The 20,260-nt window shown below is 32.8% G+C and overlaps 1 protein-coding gene across 1 annotated transcript; it reads right to left on the bottom strand.

Moving 5' to 3' along the window:
• Positions 1-200: 200 nt before the first annotated feature.
• On the bottom strand, positions 201-20,243 carry TMEM167A (transmembrane protein 167A). Its single transcript, XM_079145575.1, has 4 exons — positions 20,124-20,243; positions 8,400-8,509; positions 5,049-5,083; positions 201-534 (listed from the first exon to the last, which is right to left on the bottom strand). The coding sequence occupies exons 1-4, from the start codon at positions 20,124-20,126 to the stop codon at positions 464-466; spliced, it is 219 nt and encodes a 72-aa protein (XP_079001701.1). The 5' UTR covers positions 20,127-20,243; the 3' UTR covers positions 201-463.
• Positions 20,244-20,260: the final 17 nt, after the last annotated feature.

The raw sequence follows: 20,260 nt of genomic DNA, 5'->3' as shown, positions 1-20,260 counted from the left end.
ATTGAATATGAATGCAATCCTTACCAACACAAAATTGAACCATTTTCTCAATTAAAAAAGCTAATCCAAAGAAGTCTCATTCTATGAAGACTTATCATTTCCGAATCATAGTGAAAGGAACTTGAATAATTGACCAATTTTGTTTTCTACTGTGTGCCTTAAAGATACTCTACTAAAAATTGATATCAGACACAAAAGAATGACATTTGCACAGAATGTAATATTGTAGTGACAGTACTGAGGTTGATTGTTACATACTATCAAACTCTATATTAAATGGTTATATCTTAGTTATTTATACAACGTTGGTCCAATAACATAAAAATAGAGAACACAATCTGGAAATTTATCTCATTCAATGTTCAGAGATAAAAGGGTTAACCATTCTTTCCATTATTTTCTGCAGGTAAGTCCATGTTCACACTGAAATCTGATGGCAATTAAATCCTGGCATTTTTCCAAGCTATTGTATGAAAAGGATGCTGAAGGCCATCACTACACAGCATACCGCAACATAAGGACTCTTTCGTTCACCTGTTGAAAAAAAAAAATCATTTTGATTGAATGACTAATGTGGACATGATAAGGTTATTACTATAGGAGAGGAATACAAATGAATCAAGATAAAATTCTTGCCTCTGAGGCATATACATTGGTTCAAGAAAAAGGAAGTAGAGCACGACAAAAAACATGTCAAATATGGAATAAGCTAACCTGTACTAACTTATTTCTGAGACTACCTCCTTTGTAATTATTTAGAAAACTCTGAAAGTGCTATTCCTGTGTTATTGCATTAAGACAAAGTATTAAAAATATAATGCAGGATATGTAGGACTGAGATCCAAGAGAAATGACCTTAAGCAACGGAAGTCAAATAATTAATTTTCTTCTTATAAAACAGAATTTCTACCTATAAAATGAAATTCAACATACAATATTTAGCCATAATTTTTTTTCATTGCTGTAATGGATTTCTTTCAAGTAATGAACATGTAGAGGGATAGGAAGAAGCAGCTTTCATGAAAAAAATAAGTAGGAAGGTCAATAAAACTGCATTTTAAAAAATTGATATAAAATGTTTAATAAAAAATATAGAGAAAATATTTGAGATAGATATTCACTCATATCGTTTTTTTTTTTTTTTTTTTTTTTTTTTTAAATAGGTGAGTATCCCTTACCTGAAATGTTTAGAACAAGAAGTATTTCAAATTTCAAAGTTTTTCAGATTTTGGGCTATTAGTATAGACTTTACTATCTGAGCATCCCTAGTCTGAAATCCTTAAAAGCTCCAAAATCCAAAACTTTTTGAGCATCACATCTGTACTCAAAAAATTTCAGATTCTAAAGCATTTTGATTTTCAGATTAGGAATGCTCAACCTTAATCTGATTACTCAGGTAAGAAATACCTAACTTAAAACAATCACTTCTGTATGAATTCAGTTTTCACATTAAGGAGTATTTATATTCAAAGTCTTTCCTTTGCATGATGTAGACCTTAAGTTGGCTTGGGAAATTACTTTGCAAACAGATCCAGTTACTGTAAGTTAATTCAAATTCATCCTAACCTTTTCTATTTCTTTAGAAAATTGCAAGGTATACTAGTTCATAAGGCACCAGGCATAAGAACAAAGGAAGGAGAAAGAAATCAATTGACAAATAATCCTGAACTATACGTGGTGTCCTCTAGTAGAGATGGATTATAATCCCTTCACTTGTATTTTTCTATGATGTTTATAGCTAACTCTAGCCCAGTAAGCAAATTCCTACTTTACTTTTAGGAAGTTCAGTTAACTACCACTGGAAAAATGTCAATCTTGATCACACTTATTATCTAAAATCCTCAAGGCCATTTTCAATTACAGAGCTTCCTCACTGAATTCACATTGCCGTGTTTTCATTAAATTTTTATTTTTGTGTTTGTTCAATGACAATAGTTACCGAAAATAATACACATATATACAAAAGCCAACATTTGGTATTTTTCTGAAAGTGTTTTATATTCACAGACATTTAATGGATTGCCTTCCATTTAAAGGAAAACCCAGAAAGAGGACAAATGTTCTTCACCATACCATCATTTCAACTGAAAAAACAATTTTTTAAACTATAAAATATATTGGATCATAATTTTAAACACTGCTAATTTTTTTCTTTAATTGTTTTTCTTTTTAAAAATTTTTAAAAGAAAGCCAAGTTATTACACAAAATAAAAATACCTAATTCCTACACAAATTTCAGGTAGATAGTAAGTCTGTCACTTATGAGAGCCACTTTCATTGTTTAGGACAGTCCTATTAAACACCTAAAGGAAGGCATTAATACTGATCTAAGTTTTCCATCTGCTGAAAATTAATTTTTTAGGAAGTTCTTCTCTTCATAATCCTCTGACTTAGAATGTTATAATTTACATATGGGTTTCATTTTCCTGTTTTTAATTTTCTTAAAAGAGATTGCCATCTGGTAGAGTTAAACATCTCTGGTTGAACTTGGATAAGAATGTTACTTCTTGTCTGGTCTTAGGTCTGTGTAAGTGAATGTGAAACAGTTGCTGTAATGTGATGTGTAACATGATCAGATGATTTGGCCAGGTCTTTTCCCATTAAAACAGCATCTTCTCTTTGTGGATATATTGTGTGTCAAGAAAAGAAGAGCATGTGCTTGAGAAGGCAGCATATAGCATCAACATTTCCAAAGCTACTTTGCTAAAAAAAAAAAAAAAACAAAAAAACAAAAAACTAATGCTTTCCATAATTGGCAAGAATGAATACTTTTAGTTGAACCATTCAACCTATTGCACACATATAGTCAAGGGAGGAAAATGGAAATAATAAAAGCAAGCAAAGAAAAAAGGGCACCATTGATAATTAGACATAAAAACAGATTATAGATCATTAAAAATGCTACAAACTAGATTTCTTCACCTTTAGCTATACTCTCTTCAGGCAATTGTGAACAAAAGGGTCACTCAGGTTGGCTACTGAATGGAGCTATACATATTTTTCTAATGTATTACATAAAATGGTCTTAAAATGCCTTAGAATTTCTTTGTAAGTTAGCAATTAAACAATACAACTCAGATGGAACTTGGTCTCTTAATTCCAGACCCACTTTTTCATTATTTTCTTTCTTTCCAGTTTAAATGAGTATCCTTAGTACTCTATTTCTTGGCAAAATTCTTTTATTTCTTTTTCAGAGTGACTTGCCTCTTTAGCAAGCAGTTTGGTTTAAATATATTTACATTAACCATTAGCTATTAGCATTAACTAACAAGGGTGATATTTTGTCTCTATCTTTCTCTTCTGAGTTTTCTTTAAAGTGCTTAAGATTTTTTCTGTTATTTCAAGGTTTGCAGCTGTTGTGCAGGATCGAGTGCCAGATAAGTATGCACCACAGATCTCTGTAAATCTAGGCCAGGCCTTCTCAACTCCAGCATTACAGAATCTTGGCATGCATAGTTCTGTTGTGAGGGCCTGTCCTGCACACCCTTGGATGTTTAGCAAGATCCTAGACTCACTATATGTCCCCTATTTTGCTTTTGACAATTAGAACTTTCTTTAGACAATGCCAAATGTCTCCTAATAACCACTTATTTAGGCTACATCTGTGCTGTTATTAACTTAAGGTCAATGCAATTTCTTACCAAAGATTCTCATGCCTGTCTTCCTAAGAGAGAATACAGTATGACCAAGAACACAGAGAAAGGACAACTTAACATTTAAAAGCACATTGAATTTACTGAAAGATAATGTCAATTTCCAAAGTCACTATATTATATGAGGGCCTTTATGTTTATACTATCATTTTCTACAAACCTGAGAGGTCAGAGAATGTCATAATCTCATCATCACAGATTTAGAAAGAACTTCTGGATAATTTATTATGCTTACAAAATTCCACTGTTAATGGGGTATTGCCTATCATTAAACATTCAATGGAAGAAAAACTACTGTGAAAATTAGTTTAATGGCTAACATAGGAATCTTGGAAGAAGATTTAAAGACCTGAAGACAAATTTATACTATAACTGTCTTCTGATTATATGACATTGATTCCCAGATCATCATCTTTAGAAAAAATTGTGTTAAGTAGTATAAGAACTTAGTTTGTATGTTTCCACCTCTAATCATCTTCAATCTTCTAAAATTTCCACATCTCCATGGAGATGAAAATCAAAGTAAAACACAATATTCTAAAGGGAACATAGTTGATCTAACTCTTAAATTCCCCAGCCTGTTTAAAGTTATAGATTTGAGGCATCTAGACTGTTGTTAGACTGGCTAACTAGATTAAATATCTAATGCAGAATATTCTGCATTATGAAAGTACATAGCTTTGTGAAAGAAAAAAGTAGCTATGCATACATTCAATGTTAGGAGTAATAAAAATCAAATAATTTTTTTGTTTGCAAATAATCCAAAAAGGACAACAAATATTCATTTTCAGTCCAAGTATTGTTAATTAAGTACAAATGCCATGAAATGGTTTTTGTTTGAAATCAGGTATGTAACCGAGTCTAATTTATTATTCAAGAATACTGGTGAATTTTCTAATCATTTTGAGCCTACTATGTGAAGCACACAGTAATGTTTCTTTATATATATTTGAGAAAGGGATAAGAATAATATCTACATGTAGAGACATACAAGTTTTGAATAACGTTAAGCTTTTCAGTAGATGAGAAATCCATCCTTTTAACAAAATGGTATACAAGATACAGAACAGCAACGCTCTATACTATGAATATGTATATATAAAATTATACATATTTGTTTAAAATCTCAAAATTAGGAATGCATGGCATTTGATATCTGAATTAGAGAGGCTTTTCTTCTAACTCCCTATTAATGAAATATTATGAAATATTGACCAAATCTAATTTTAAATAGCAGAAGAAAAAGAACTTGATGAAATTCTACAAACTTTTCAAAAGTGCATGTAATTGGGAAGTCTGCACTTTTAAAAGTGACATTTGATTTTTGTGACAATGACACAAGTAAACTGATAACATTTATAGCTGAAGAAATGAAGGGAAATCATGGATACTTACCAATTCTGGCACACTTCCAAAATATTCCCAATAGTCTGCACAGAATTTAAAAAAGTGACCATTGATTACTGGCAGGGTAACTTACTCTGTAAATATCATATACAAAATTAATTATATACTGTTAATTTAACCGTTAAAATTTTACTTCAAATCTGAAATCTGCTTGTTTGATGCTGAACCATCATTCATGTATCAAAGTGGGACACAACAGCATATCAACCATCAGTGGCTAAAAACTGATGTGAACTGAAATATAGGTACTGTTATAGGTCAAAACTAGTGTAAAAATTAATGTGTGAGTAGTAAAAATTTGCAAAACAGCTTCCTGTACTAGTTCAGTCAACTTTATTCAAGTGCTTTACCACCTTTAAAAAAACGGGGAAAAAAAAAAAAAAAGAAAAGAAAAGCAGAAAATTGCTCAATGGTGCTTGTTTGTACTCCCAGTTACATGGAAGGCTGAGGAGGGAGGACTGCAAGTTTGCAGCCAGCCTGAGTAATTTAGAAAGACCCTGTCTCAAAATTAAGATATTACAAGGGCTGGGGATGCAGTTCAATGGTAGAGCACTTGCTAGCATATGCAAGAGGCCCTGGTTTAATTCCCAGTACCACCTAAAGAAAAAAAAAAAAAAAAAGGGTAAAAAATTTGGCAATGTAAGTACTAATTTTGAAGAAATGATATATAAACACAGGCGTCTGATGAATTCTGACATTACACTAAAATTTTTTATAGATTAACTATATTTAAATATAGTCATGAACTGCAGTGATACTACTTATCTGTGTCATTCAATTAAGGGAAATATAGTATATAGCAATTTTCAATGTAAGAAAAAAGTATGTAGCTGTTTTTAATAAAAAGTTTCAGAGTTTAGGAGAAACTAAGTATATGAGTTCACTAAATATTACATTTAAAACACTTATTCTAGAAGAACTAGAATGAAGATGTTCCTTTCAACTCCATGAATGACTATAAATTAAATACATATAGATGGATACATTATTTATTTGGCACATATGAAAAACAACAGCTTCGAAAAGAATAAACCAATTCAGACATCAATGAACAGAGATATCTACAAAAATAACATTGCTGGCCTGACAAATGACTAGAATTATAAGTGGAATTACATACGGTTACAAATTAAGATAAACCAACATTATTTTTTGCTAACATTATAAATGGCTCATCAAAATCACAAAATTTAAATTTCAGAGAAATTTATAAGATACTTTTTTTTTGCCCAGATAAATGGCTGGTTAATGAATCATTATATCTGAATATTAAGATTGAAAGAAAATACTGGAATGCTGGTTCAATTAATTCCGATGTATGTTCTTCCTCCAAAAGTACACAACTTCCTGACCTCAAAGCAAAAAGTTTCTTAGTTCATTTTCAATTAATGAGCAAAAATACAAGTTTATTTCAAAGGATGGACATTCTGAAAAGTAAAACAATTTTACTGTAGGAATAAAAGGACAATGGCCAAACACATTTCTGTAAGGAAGATAAGCTTATATAAAAGGCTAGACTGTACTTAAACTTAGTCCTACTTACTGATTGCATAACAGCAGCCAGGTTATTTGCCCTGTTTTTTTTTTTTTTTTTGGTGCTGGGGATCAAACCTAGGGCCTTATGCTTACAAGGCAAGCACTCTACAGACTGAGTTATCTCCCCAGCCCTATTTGCCCTCTTCAATATTAGCATAATCACTTTCATGGGGTTGTTTTGAGGAACACATGAGTGATTATGTGGAAAGCCCTAAGAATAAGAATAGTGACTAATATGCTGTGTTTGGTTGTACTGGCTAAAGGCACATGTGATACTAATTCTAGGCATTACTTAAAATTGGTTTACATTTCTTCATCAAAACATAGAAGAAAATAGGTTACACATATGCAAACCCATATAGGTTCCTTGATTCTAAAACCTATTGATCATAATACCACTAATAATTTAAAGCTACTCTGGTTGCAGGGGTATGCTGAAGTGCCCAGAACAGGTTATCTGAAGCTCCTCCATGATGTTCCGTGGAAAAGCTTCAGATAGTGCTCCACTGAACATAGTCAGAAATCATTATATCATAGAATCCAGATCTTTACAAGTCTTATGTTCTAGAAGAACAAAGTATCATCAAGAAAATGATTTTGGATTTTTCAATATACTTCTCTACCTCGAAATATTTCTGCAATATCACAAACATTTCTTAAAAAAACAGGAACTATTTTAGTTGATAAAAACTAATTATGCTTCTTAGTGTCATGGCTGTACAACGGTAAATACATCTGCTGATATAGCTCTAAGTTCAATGAAAGTAGGAAAAAGATAAAGTAGTGACATTTTACTGCTGCTTAGTTCTATATTATTTGAAGTAGCAAAAATGAAGTTAGGTTAAATAGTGCAGTTATTAAGAACTTGCTTTATCCAATCTTTCTAGACATCTCCACTTAAGCATGGTATATATAATAAAGAAAAGTTGATTATGAGTCTTATAAAAAACATGTAATTATAATAGAAAGGGACAGAGTCTATAAAAATATTTTCTACAGAAAACACATGTACAAATCAAAATGGTGCTTAACATTTATATAGGATAAACAAAGACTTAAAAAAAGTCTTTCAATAGTTGACTGTATTAATCTAGACATTAAAATGTAAAAACAGGTATGCTTTTTGGGATTCTTTATGTTGGAGAAATATACTACCACTCAACCTCTACTGTAAGGTTGGCAGCCCTGAGAACTCCTTTGTTAATGTAGCATGTTATGGATGCATTTCTGCACCCAAAGCAGTGAGGGGCAGACATTTCCACATGCAACCTACTTTCTTTTGAAAGAAAATTTTCATAATAGCACCAGAAAAGTAAAATAGACTATTGTACTATTATATGACTATTCTTTTAGTGACATCAACTTTAATATTTTATTAGATAGATATTATGTATTATATTAGAATTCCCAACAACTGATTAATGAGACTAAAGTATTGAACAAAAGTACAATAGGAGTTCAGAGAAAAAGGTGAAATGGAGAAGACGATGTGTACAAAGAAGGTAGGACATTGTCATAATAACTGATGGACAATTAACATGTTTTCATCGTTAGTGGGTTAAACAAAATCCCTCAAATACTTTTTTTCAACAGGTTAAATTTCAGGTCACATTTCAGATCACTTGTGAAATTTATCTTGTAATTTAGAAAGATATTGTAAATATGAGGTTTTAGATTTTTAAAGATAGGGAGAAAATATAAAAAGTGATTATAAAACTAAACCACAAACAATTAAATTACCTAACAATTTTCATGGTAATTTGCATTCAATGTCTGTAAGATCAGATATCATTAGTAACATACCCAGTTTTATTTCTGTCCAGGACGCTGGGTGCCAAGGACCGGATATAAGCACAGGTACATATAAGCAGCAATATTACAGTCAACAGACTCTGAAAATTGAAAATGGCAGACTAAAAAGAGAGGGAAAAAAAAAAAAAAAAAAGAAAAACAAAAAACAAATTAATATCACAGGAAAAACTGTCTAGATAAGACCAGACAATTCCTTATTAAAACTCATGCTTTTATTCAACAAGGCAAACAGAATGACACATCTGACAACACATAAAATCCAGAATCATGAATTGTTCCACAGGTTCATATTCCTCCGCACTCCTTGGAATGCAGGAGACGCAGCAGAAATTATAAATTTCAAAACTCATAAAATTTTATAAATTCAAAAGAGCTCACCAAAGCTGAATTCATATGTAAAAAATACAGACATTTTAGACAGAATACCACTACTACTCTGCCAGTAGCTAGCCAGTAGTTAGTTTTAAATCTGTGAAGCTAGGTGAGACTGGGGAAAAAGATGAAATGTTGACTAAAGCTTCTTCCAATTTTGAACTTTTTCTGGGATAAATATGCTTCAAGAGATTATGTTCCATGCCTAGACAAATAGTAGGCAATAAGATATTGCTTGCTTTTCTTTACTATTTTCTTCTTCTTTTTTTTTTTCCTGTAGGCTCTTTTAAAGTCATTAGTTAATAGTTCTTAAAGGTTAACATAGGAATCATAAGAAACCATAAGTTTTCATAGTCAAACAGGAAATCAGGTTTCTAGTCAAAGTAAGAGATATGCTTACTCTTTAAAAAGCTAAAGCATCACCCTTTTCAGAAAGTCTCCTTGAATATATGTGCTTCCCCTCTCCTACTTCATTTAGTATATTCTTTTCTATTCCCACAAAAAACTGCCACTTTTGTTATAATAATTATCCCTGAAGGGTGGGACATTGTTATCAGACTCTCAGTTTCTAACACCTGATCATGTGCTTGATACACAGCAGAAGACCAAACAAGAAATGTCTGAATAAATAAAATAATTTTACAAAAGTGCAGAAATATTAATAGGTTCTTACAGGCAAATTGTAAAGCTAACCTATACATTTAAAGTGAACCTAATACCAACAAATTATTTTTGAAAGACAATGATTATCATTTATATTGAAAAATAGCCAGAATTTAACAACTAAAGAAAAAGAAATTGTTAAAATATCCTTTTTAACCTTTTACATATTTTTATGGCCAAGTATAAACTACAGAAAAAAGTAAAAGAATCAATATTTTTAATGAAAAAAAAAATGCTTAGGTACAATTCTAAATGGTAGGAAAATAAGGATGCAAGATTTTACAACCAGCACATATCTTGAGCTATACAGGCCTTTTATTACATAAACCTGTAAGTTTTATCTAATTCTCAACTTTGATGGATTTCCCAAATTTTCTAAGTATTACCTAATATGGTCTAAAAAAGAACAAAATGATTTGTAATTACCATTTTAATACTTCTCTATGCAAATAACTTCATGGATATAGGAAAGGTAAAATTTTAATGTGGCTTGCTTTTTAACTGAATTGGGTTTTAATTTTGCATCCTTCACTGCAAGTGATAACTACGGATTGGTTTTAGATAGAACACAAGGTACCTCACAATGCTCGTCTTTCAAAGGTCACATTTTAAACATGTATACGAATATTTTAGCAGATAGTATTATATCATAATCTCATGAAATACAAAGTCAATTGCCACCTAGCCAACACGACTAAATGTACATTTAGCATGTATTCTGTTTGGGGAATGAAGCTAGGTGCTGGGGGGCATGATTTCTTCTTTCCAGGAGTTTATGGTTAACAATTAGTGATATTCGCTAAGTACTTGTACTATTTATCCTCATTATCTGAGGTAGACATTATTATTACCTTTCCATTATAGATTAGATTATGGAGGCACACAGCAGCCATAATCAAGCTAGAAAAGGACAAGTACTTTCTAAACTAAATAGCAACACACTGTAGCATGTGCAAGTGATGGCTGGAGCCATGGGGACAAAGAATGTTTTCATAAAGAAAAGTTTCAAGGAGAAAGCAGGAACACAGTTATATTTCAAGAGGGAACAATTTAGAATAGAGAGCAAGCTCCAGAAGTCACAATAACGTGGGGTGGGGTGCTCAGTAAGGAAGGGGCACAGAAGAAGGAATCTATATGTTCTATATAAGGGAATAATGAGCAGACTTACTGTACTAAACACAGCAAAGATTCCTGTAGTTTGCGGTTGGAAAAGAACCTGGATAACTGCAGAGTGCACTTATCATCTATCATCTTAATGGAGTATGTAAATTTATGATTTTGTCATGTTTTCTTTCCTCCCCTAAATGCTTTCTTAAATGTGCTTAAATGATGATGTCCAAGATTAGTTTCTCTGTACACGTGTAGTAGGAGAGGGGTAGGGTCGATGATGAAACACTGGTTATATGAAGGTTTATCTTACTCTTCTCTTTACCTTTGTGTGTTTTAACTTTTTCATAATAAAAGATAAAGAGGCACTTAAAAACACGCCTGCTATTAAACTGGAGTGTGTATACATTTTTGTGTATGAAACTATTTACAAATGGAAATTGTTTACAAGTACAAAATATATGATACACAGAACTTGGCTTTAGGGTTTAAAGGTTCTAAAATTTAAACAATCTTAGATGGCAAAGTTTTATAGATGTACTTAAGACTTTGGTCAAAAGAGTGTTTCTAAGTTACAGACACAAGCCTGTTACCTATAGCATTCTACTTAATGTTTAGCATCTGTAGACCCCTGACACAAAATTTCAGTCTCAGGGAAAAAGGAAACAGATGTCCCTATTCAGTAGAATAACTAGAACCTTCAATATAAAAATGTTACTAAAGATGATGAGCACAAAATAGAAAGATAAAAGAAAGTAGTCAAATAAGTAAAACTCATTTACTGAGTTGTTTTTTTTTTTTTCCAAATCCTTTAAATCATTAAGTCTATTTCAAAGTAGTTTTTCTGAATATGCCATCTGTTCTTGCCTGATTGGTAGACTGATTCATTCTTCTAGTCCTAATTCCAGAATCACCTGTGAAACGTCCTGTTCCCCACTCTACACACCAATCAGGACCTTAGTATGTCTATGTATTATATACATTCTTCCTATGTTAGTACCCCTCAACTGCAGTATAATTTTTTCCTCCATCTTGAGATTTTTATTATTACAATACTATTAAATGAATTAGTATATAGCAGTTGCTAAAAGTGGTGAATGAACAATATTTTAACAAATGCAAGAGCACACACAAATTCTAAATTAACAGCGAGCATTACTTAAAAACAGGCAAAAGAAGTGTAGATGAGATGGCTACATTAATTTAAATATTCAAGAGAAACATACACATACTTTTGTACCTTTATATTTATTTGTCAAAGATATTTTGGAAAACCAAGTGGAAAGAATTCTCAGGTCCAAGGTCTACCTAATTTTCAGTGGTAGTCTAATAGCTAATAATCTTCATTTTTGTACCTGATAAAACTAAATGTTTTAAGATTATAGACAGTTCCCAATTTTACATGGTTTGACTTTTTCCAACTTTATAATTGTGTTGAAGCAATACACATTCAATAGAAACTGTACTTCAAGTATGGAATTTTTTTCTAGACTAGTGATATGTAGTATGATACTCTTTCTGATGCTGATCAGTGGCAATGAGCTGCAGCTCATCATAGGACCATGAGAGTAACAACTGATCCTTTAAAGTGCTATATTGCTAAACTATGATGTTAAGTCCGTTAGGTGTATTAAATGCTTTCTCAACTTTACTTTCAACTTACAATATACTTAGTAAAGACATTACCCCATTGTAAATGCATAAGCACGTGTACACAAAATTAAGAGCTACAAATACAAATAGAGTACTCACATGATCCTTCATTTTAAGGGTCAGACTTTTATATATAACATCAGTGAGAAACATTTACACTATGTACACTTACGAAAACAAAGCCTAGCTAGGTGTAGCAGCACACGTCTGCAATCCTACCTACTCAGTAGGCTGAAGCAGGAGAATTTCCAGTTTGAAGCCACCCCTTGGAATTTAGTGAAACCCTGTCTCAAAATAAAAAATTAAAAGGGCTGAGGCTGTAACTTAGTGGTAAAGCACCCCTGAGTTCAATCTCCAGCACCAAAAATAAATAAATTTAAAAAAAAAGAAAACCTATGCCAAGAATGACTTCAGAAGATTATTAATATTAAAACATGGGGGCTGGGGCTGTAGATCCAAGGCACAGTGCTTGCCTACCATGCATGAGGCACTGGGTTCAATCCCTAGCACCACATAAAAGTAAACAAAATAAAGGCATGCTGTCCATTTACAACTATAAAACAAAACAAAACAAAACAAAAAAACCAAACATATGCACAGTAGGAAAGGATATAATTATATTTATAAAAACAGGTTGTCTTACATCTCATAGTTTCTTAGTTCTGATTTATGTTATTTAATGTTGAACAGTTAAAATTATTAAACTTTTTCTTTTATGCTTTTTCTTTTGCCTTTTAGGTACTGTCATAGGGCCTGCTGATTCTGAGGCTTATTGATTACAAGTCAAAACTAGTATGAATATGGCAATATATTTTAAAGGCAGACACTGGTCACATCATCTAGCATACTTTTAAATACCACTTGATTTTATGCTTTAAATACATTTTTCTCTCATACTGGCACTCTATTTTTAGGGACTCTTACTTACTAAGTGAATAGAAATATGGATAACATCAGATTTATAGTATTCCCATTGCTAGTGGGAATTCCAAATAAGAACACAGGTGTTGTATGGCTGCTTTCATAGCTCCCTACAAATTTGCATTAATCTTGGTTTTGTTCTCTCTAAAGAAATAAATGCTTATTTTTTCACACTGCTCAACAAAATAAGCTGAATTTCAAAAAAAAAAAAAAAGGAATTCTCTACAGCAAATATCTTTCTCTACAGTTTTTTTTTGTCCAATTGTACTAAAATAATAATCAAGGAATAGAATTTTACAACAAAAGATATTAAAGACTCAGATTCACTTTGACATGGATGTACATAATTCATGACTAAAGATACTATATTGACAGTTGCTATTTTACATATGTAATTATTTAAAAAAATAAAAATATGCATAAGTTAATATATTTCAAATTCAAAGTACATTTTATGCTTTTCAATACTTTTGTTTCTAAAAATATCACATTTTTCTCATAGGCCATATAGTTTATAGGAATAATACTGTAAAAACTTATCCCTATGTCTGAATATCAAAAAACAAAGGTGTGAAAAATGTCATAAATGCAAAGGTAAGGGAATAATACTGTAAAAACTTATCCCTATGTCTGAATATCAAAAAACAAAGGTGTGAAAAATATCATAAATGCAAAGGTAAAGATTTCTAAAGACCTCGATAATCATTTAAAATAGTGGTTGTATAACAGCCATATTAACTACCAACACCCAAAATACACTATGCTCTTGGTCTAAATCAATTTGCTAGTTAGTAAGGAGTTTGTCTTTTTGTTTTTATTTTAAATATATGGCCACTATAGGATAATATAGATACAGGCAAAGTACAATACAAAAATCTTCACCATGCTCTTTCCATTTCCTAGCCTAACAAGAAGATGATCAGTATTAACAACCTATTTCATAAAAAGACACAGGTTCTTCTGAGCATATTATTGTAGGTTTTTTTTTGGGGGGGGGGCGGGGTACTAGGGATTGTACTCAGGGGCACTCAGCCACTAAGTCACATCCCCCAGCCCTATTTTGTATTTTATTTAGAGACAGGGTCTCACTGAGCAGCTTAGTGCTTCACTGTTGCTGAGGCTGGCTTTAAACTCTGGATCATCCTGTCTTCAACCTCCCATGCTGCTGGGATCATTTTTTTTTTTTTTTTTTTTAAACAAGCCATCACTATAAGAGTAAGTTTCCTAAAACTATCCTTAAAAACAGACAACAAAGAATGAACAACTTTCCTCAGGTACACAGAGCTCTTAGATCTTTTTTAGAGGTGGAGGATAGTGCCATGGCTAAGGTCTAGAGTAGTTCTGAAAGTAGTTTTGAATTCTGGGTCTACTTTATCCTAGCTATATGACCTTGGTTATGTTTATTTTGTGCTTTAGATTCCTATCTGTAAAAAAAGGAGATTATTTTACTAACCTTTATTAATAGGCAGTTTGTCTCTATATTTTCACTATTATAGCTAAATTAATCTATTCTTTCACCAATGCAGGTATTTTGGGGGTGTTAGAGGGGGAAGAGAGTACTAGAATTGCTCCAGGGAAAACATTTGCATTTGATGGGGTCTTTAGTTTGCATTCTATAAAGGTTGTACACACACACACACACACACACAATTTGTATTTTCATTATGTTTTTATTGAAGTTAAGAGAGCTTTTTGTGACAATTTAGATAGCTCACATCTTTTAAATGAGCTGCAGAACATGTTGGAAAGTAAAACTTTCCTCTCTAATGAAATACTTGTTTCCTATTCTACTGTAACTGATTAACACAAACAATGGTTTAAAAACAACACAAATTTATTATCTTATAGCTCTAAACTTCAGAAATCTAAAATGGATTTGGTGGTTCCTTCTAGAAATTCTGGGGAAGAATCTGTTTACTTGCTTCTAGAGACCCCCTACTCCCTCTCAAATATCCTTATAATTAAATTGCCCTTTCTCCTCATAATCCAGAATCTCCATATATCAAAATTATGAACTTAAATCATATGAGAAAAGTTCTTTTTGCCATGTATGATAATATATTCACTGGTGTAGGGTGGGGGGACATTCTGTTTACTACACCTATAAATATTTCTTTTCTATAAAGGGTATCAATGACATTTCCTTGATATTGGACTGCCTGTGGTACCCTCTGGTGCGTAATTTCAAATAAAGTCAGAATAGTAACTCCTGAGGCTGTAAAATGCAGCTGCCCTGCATCGACTTGTGCTAATAGTACTAAAATGGCATTGGAGGCCCACAATTTTTCTCCCAAATCCCTTCTATTATTACTCTGTACTGCAGATATTCTCCTGCTCATAATTAATCAGAACTTCTGATATGCTTAAACAGAGGTAATTTATCCAAATCGGAAAAAATAAACTTGTTGAGTCAATTACTTTGTATAATCATGCTGAAGAAAATCATAACTAATAAGGTCTTTTGAAAGAATAAAAATAAGATTTTTTTCATTTGGTTATCATTACAGTAGATGCAATAATTTATTAATGAATAGATGGACACAGTTTAATGCAAAAATCTTAATGTTCTGAACATGAAATTACTTGCAATGTTGATAAATCTTTTATAATTCTCTATTTTTAAGTCCATTTGAAAAATTAGGAATTTTTTCTTCAGATTCAATTTCTTATTGTATTTTATCTATTAAGATAAAATTTCTCATCTTGAGTCATTCCTGAATGCTAAAATTATACTCATTGAGTTTGGATATAAGGATAAAAGTTCTATATAGGAGATTTTTTTTTTGGGGGGGGGATGACTAAGTTGAAAAGCTCAAGGTATTTGCTAAAAAAATTTTAAAGGGGAAGAGTCAATCAATATAAAGGTACAAAAAGACCCTATGAGGAAAGAAGAACTATATACTTTAATATGTTAAACACACTTTGCTTAGAGAATGATCATGATTGGCTATTAACCACACTCAATCTACAGAAAGAAATTCTACTGAACCTACAGTATTTTCATTAGTATTGAATCACTTTGGCTCCATGTAGTGTATTTAATTTTAGAATTATGTTGACTGCCTCCTATGTTGGAAATAAATTTTACTGACAAATTCCTCTAACTTAAATCAAGACACTTTAAAACAAACATGGAATACTAAACATGAAATTAAAAATTTGTATTAGTATCTACTTCTTTTATATGAAACCAGTTTATTCCTCTCTGGTGGTACAGAGGAACAAAGAAATGACACTCCTGACCTAATTATGATAAAAATTATATAGTACTGAAAAAGTGGGTCAGTATTTATCATTTACAAATATAGGTCAGATTAGCATTTTCCAACTAGTTTCTACTTATAAACTCATATGTGCTACTATCATATCGTAAAATGCCAAACATGGAAGTGCAGGGATAAACATTAGTTTCAAATGAATGTACGTTCATACCACCTACCCAAGATAAGTCACCAGAACTGATGGAACACATAACCTTTCTCCATTGCACCAGTGGCTACTAAACATTTGTATTATTTAATATATAAAATTTGTCTTTGGATAGATTTACATTTTTGTCATTTTCATTTGTAAAATGAGGGCACTGGACTAAATGTTCATTTGATCTTGCCAGTCTTGTTTCAAAAAGGAATACCCTTCTCTACTTGGACTGTACTTAAAAACTTTTCATGGTTATGAGTAAAGTTGCAGTCTGAAGTAGATAACACCTCAACTCTGTTTTCCACTGGCAAAACCTGTGGCCATTTAGTTATCCTCATTGCAGGATGTCTACAATGAATTTGCCATTTGTGCTACTCTGTTTTGGAGCTATTTTATAGCAACTCGATTTAAGTGTAAGGCTACAAAGATGTCAAAAGTGTTAAGAGAAGGCATATGTGAAACTGAAGAACAGAGTGAAAAAGAATGAACAAATGCTTCACATCAGCAAAATAAAATGATTTGACAGAAGGTATTCTGAAAGACCAAGAGTAAATCATGCTATAAAGGAGCACTTGACCATGCAATCAGGAAAAGACAGACTGATAAAATGAAAATGCTTCTAAAAATTGGAGGTAAGACATACTATAAACCCTGACTGCTCATTAGAATCATCTACAGCTTTTAAAAAGAATGCCCCCAAATATGTTCTTAGTTGATCTGGAATCTGTAGTTTCTCAAAAGTGTTTACTTGCAGATTTAAAGGACTTTGTTAAGAGCAACTACAACCACATTGGATTACTATTATTCTAATGCTGTGGTCTCAAAAGTGAAGTTCATGTCAAGGGTTCATGAAGACAAAACTTTTTATAATACAAGAAATCTGGCTTTCTACTGTGATACCATTTTCACTGATGATGCAAAAGGAATAGTGGCAATACAATTATCACCTTAATCACCCCAACCCTATTCAAACCTTGCTTTTTCTCTTAAAATTTTAGCAGAATTAATGGTATTATTTTCAGTACACAGGGCACAGGTTTGGTGAACAAAAGGAGTCCTTAAGTTTAAATCTTAGCTTCACTATAAGTGCTGTGATCTTGGACAAGAGACTTAATATTTTTATCTAGTTTTTCTTTTCATTGTAAAATATGGTCAGTACTTTTAATATAATACTGCACAAGCTTCATTTTTTTAAGAGTTAAAATCTATGTATAAGGGTTTTTTTTTTTTTGGTTGTCGTTTGTTTTAAATTTTAACAGTTTAAGAGAATATCCAGCAGGTTATCTCTGCTGGGGATCTCAGTCCCAATTCCTCTTCAATATTACCAGTCACCTGTGTATCTTTTCATAGCCATTCTAGACATACAAGAATAACTACAGTTGGCCCTCTGTATCTGTGGTTCCAAATCCATGGATTCAACTAAGCATGGACTCAAAATATTGGGAAAAAAATGTTTATCTGCACTGAACACTTTTTTTGGCATCATTCTCAAAACATGCAGAATGACAATTATTTACACAGCATATTGGGTATTAAGAGTAATACAGAGAGGATTTAAAGTGCATGGGAAGATGTGTGTATATTGTATGCAAATACACTTTATATAGGTGACTATCTGAGATTTTAGTATACTTGGGAGGGTCCTAAAATCAATCTCCCAGGGATGAAAAGGGACAATTATATGTTTGAAGGCAACAAATCACTAGACTTATTTTATCCACAATTCTATTGTTTCTATTCATAGCATGAAGATTCCCAGCATCTACACATTAAAATGTTTGGGTTCTGGCTTCACTATCTACTAGGTGCATGATCCCAGGTACTTTCTTGTACCTCATTTCCTTCACCTGTAAACATCTACTCAGAAGTTGTGAGCATAAAATAAAAACAATGCATATTAGTTTTTTTTTTTTTTTTTTTTTTTTTTTTTTGTGGTACTGGGGATTGAACTCAGGGCCTTGTGCTTGCTGGGGAGATAGCTCAGCTGGTAGAGTGCTTGCCTCACAAGCACAAGGCTCTGAGTTTGATCCCCAGTACCGCAAAAAAAAAAAAAAAAAAAAATTCACAAATATAAGTTAGTTTTTGAATAAAGTCTGGTGCATAGCAAGTACTAATGAATAAAAGCTATTATTGTTATTTTTGGAAAAGGAAGCAGACCAAGACAGTTTACTGCTCATCTTCAACTCTATGTTGCTTTTAGCTAGTGCATATGACAGGATTTTGAAAAGAAGGATGTATCTTTGACTTGTATAATGAGTAAAATAATTCAATCTCAGCTTCCAGGAAGATATGCAAGAATAAGTCTTCCTACTCCTTTTAAATTGAAAAAGGAACACACTTTTCACTAAAATAAGTTAAATGACACCCTTAAAAGCAAATGTTTTCTGTATTGTAATAGGTGGGAAAAGAAGCTGAAAGGGAAAATAAAATCCTTACTTGGAGAAAGAATAATGTGCCAATAAATTTATCTCCTTTAGCAGGTGGTAAACTTGGCCAGGAAAGTTTGACTTATGCCCTACTATAATCAAACTTGTCAGCGTAAAGTAGGCAAGATTAATTAGTTTTTGGCTATAAGTCTAAGGTTTGTGTGCTGTATGGGATTCTGCAGGAACTTCTGGGAACATAAACTCATTAACATTTTTGCCATTGAAATTCCTAGATTTTGGAAGGGTCATGGTTGCTTTTGACTATAATAATATGCATACATCCGTTCCCCATGATAATAAAGGCTATATTTGGCACACAGACTTCAAAACTTCACCATGAGGGCTTTGTGTAAGGCTGCTGGCATTTACCACAATGAAAGTAAAATGCTTTCAGATAACAGCTTCAGAGATTCCACTATTAACTGCCCTTACTCCCATCTCCTGGCTTAATTTCTTTTCTCTGAAAATGTCTTTTGCGATTTTGTGATTTAATATTAAAGCTTTTCTGAGAGACCTAAATTACCAAAGGAATCTACAATAAAACAAAATAAAATACATGCAAGACCCTAATGCAGCACTGAGGGAGGGAAGCCAAGGTCAAACATATGAGAAGTACACTAAGCTCTTAGAGGAGAAACCCACTTTTGCTCTGTACTTCAATCATTAAATCATTAAATCATTAAAATCATTAAATCATTAATCATTCAATCATTAAAACCTATAGTTTAGGTTTTAGAGAGGTAAGGAAACACACACACATACACACACACACACACACACACACACACACACACAGGAGCAGAAAACAGAGAAGCTCTAAATTCCAAAGATTTAGATTAATACATATGTAACCGACCGATTAATCAAGTAGCACATCTCCCCTAAACAAGAAAGGAAAGAGCCTTGGCTAGTGGGACCGAGATCCGAGACCCCGGGGTCCTCTTTGGAAGGTCAGCCCGAATTCTCTCTGGTTGGACATGCAGGGGCCACATGGCTCCATGGCCTGTGCACCCTCCGAGTCCCGGGAAATTCAAGTTAGTGACAGAGCTCTTTGGCTCGCGCACCCAGGGCAACCACACAAACCCGCTGCCCTAGCGCGGGGGCACAGACCCTGCGCGAAGCTCAGCCGCAACCCGGTAGCCCCGGTTCTTACCATAGTGAGGCCAGCGATGCCCCAGCCACATCACCCTTCCGGGCCCAGGGCGGAAGAGGCGTGCACGCCCCCTGCCCTTCTCGCTCTCTTCAGCAGTCCGGTTGGGCCTATCACGGCACCTCCTCCGGAGCTGCGCG

Source organism: Sciurus vulgaris (assembly GCF_902686455.1).
Source record: "Sciurus vulgaris genome assembly, chromosome: 6".
NCBI lineage: Eukaryota > Metazoa > Chordata > Mammalia > Rodentia > Sciuridae > Sciurus > Sciurus vulgaris.
Note: the sequence above shows the minus strand (reverse complement) of the source record. Positions and strands in the feature narration are given on the sequence as shown.

Excerpts from the sequence above, each read along its gene's own strand:
- TMEM167A (XM_079145575.1), bottom strand. Across the intron at positions 5,084-8,399 it reads CTGGACAGAAATAAAACTGG|ACTATTGGGAATATTTTGGA; the intron begins GTATGTTACTAA and ends AATTCTGTGCAG. Across the intron at positions 535-5,048 it reads TTGGAAGTGTGCCAGAATTG|GTGAACGAAAGAGTCCTTAT; the intron begins GTAAGTATCCAT and ends TTTTTTCAACAG.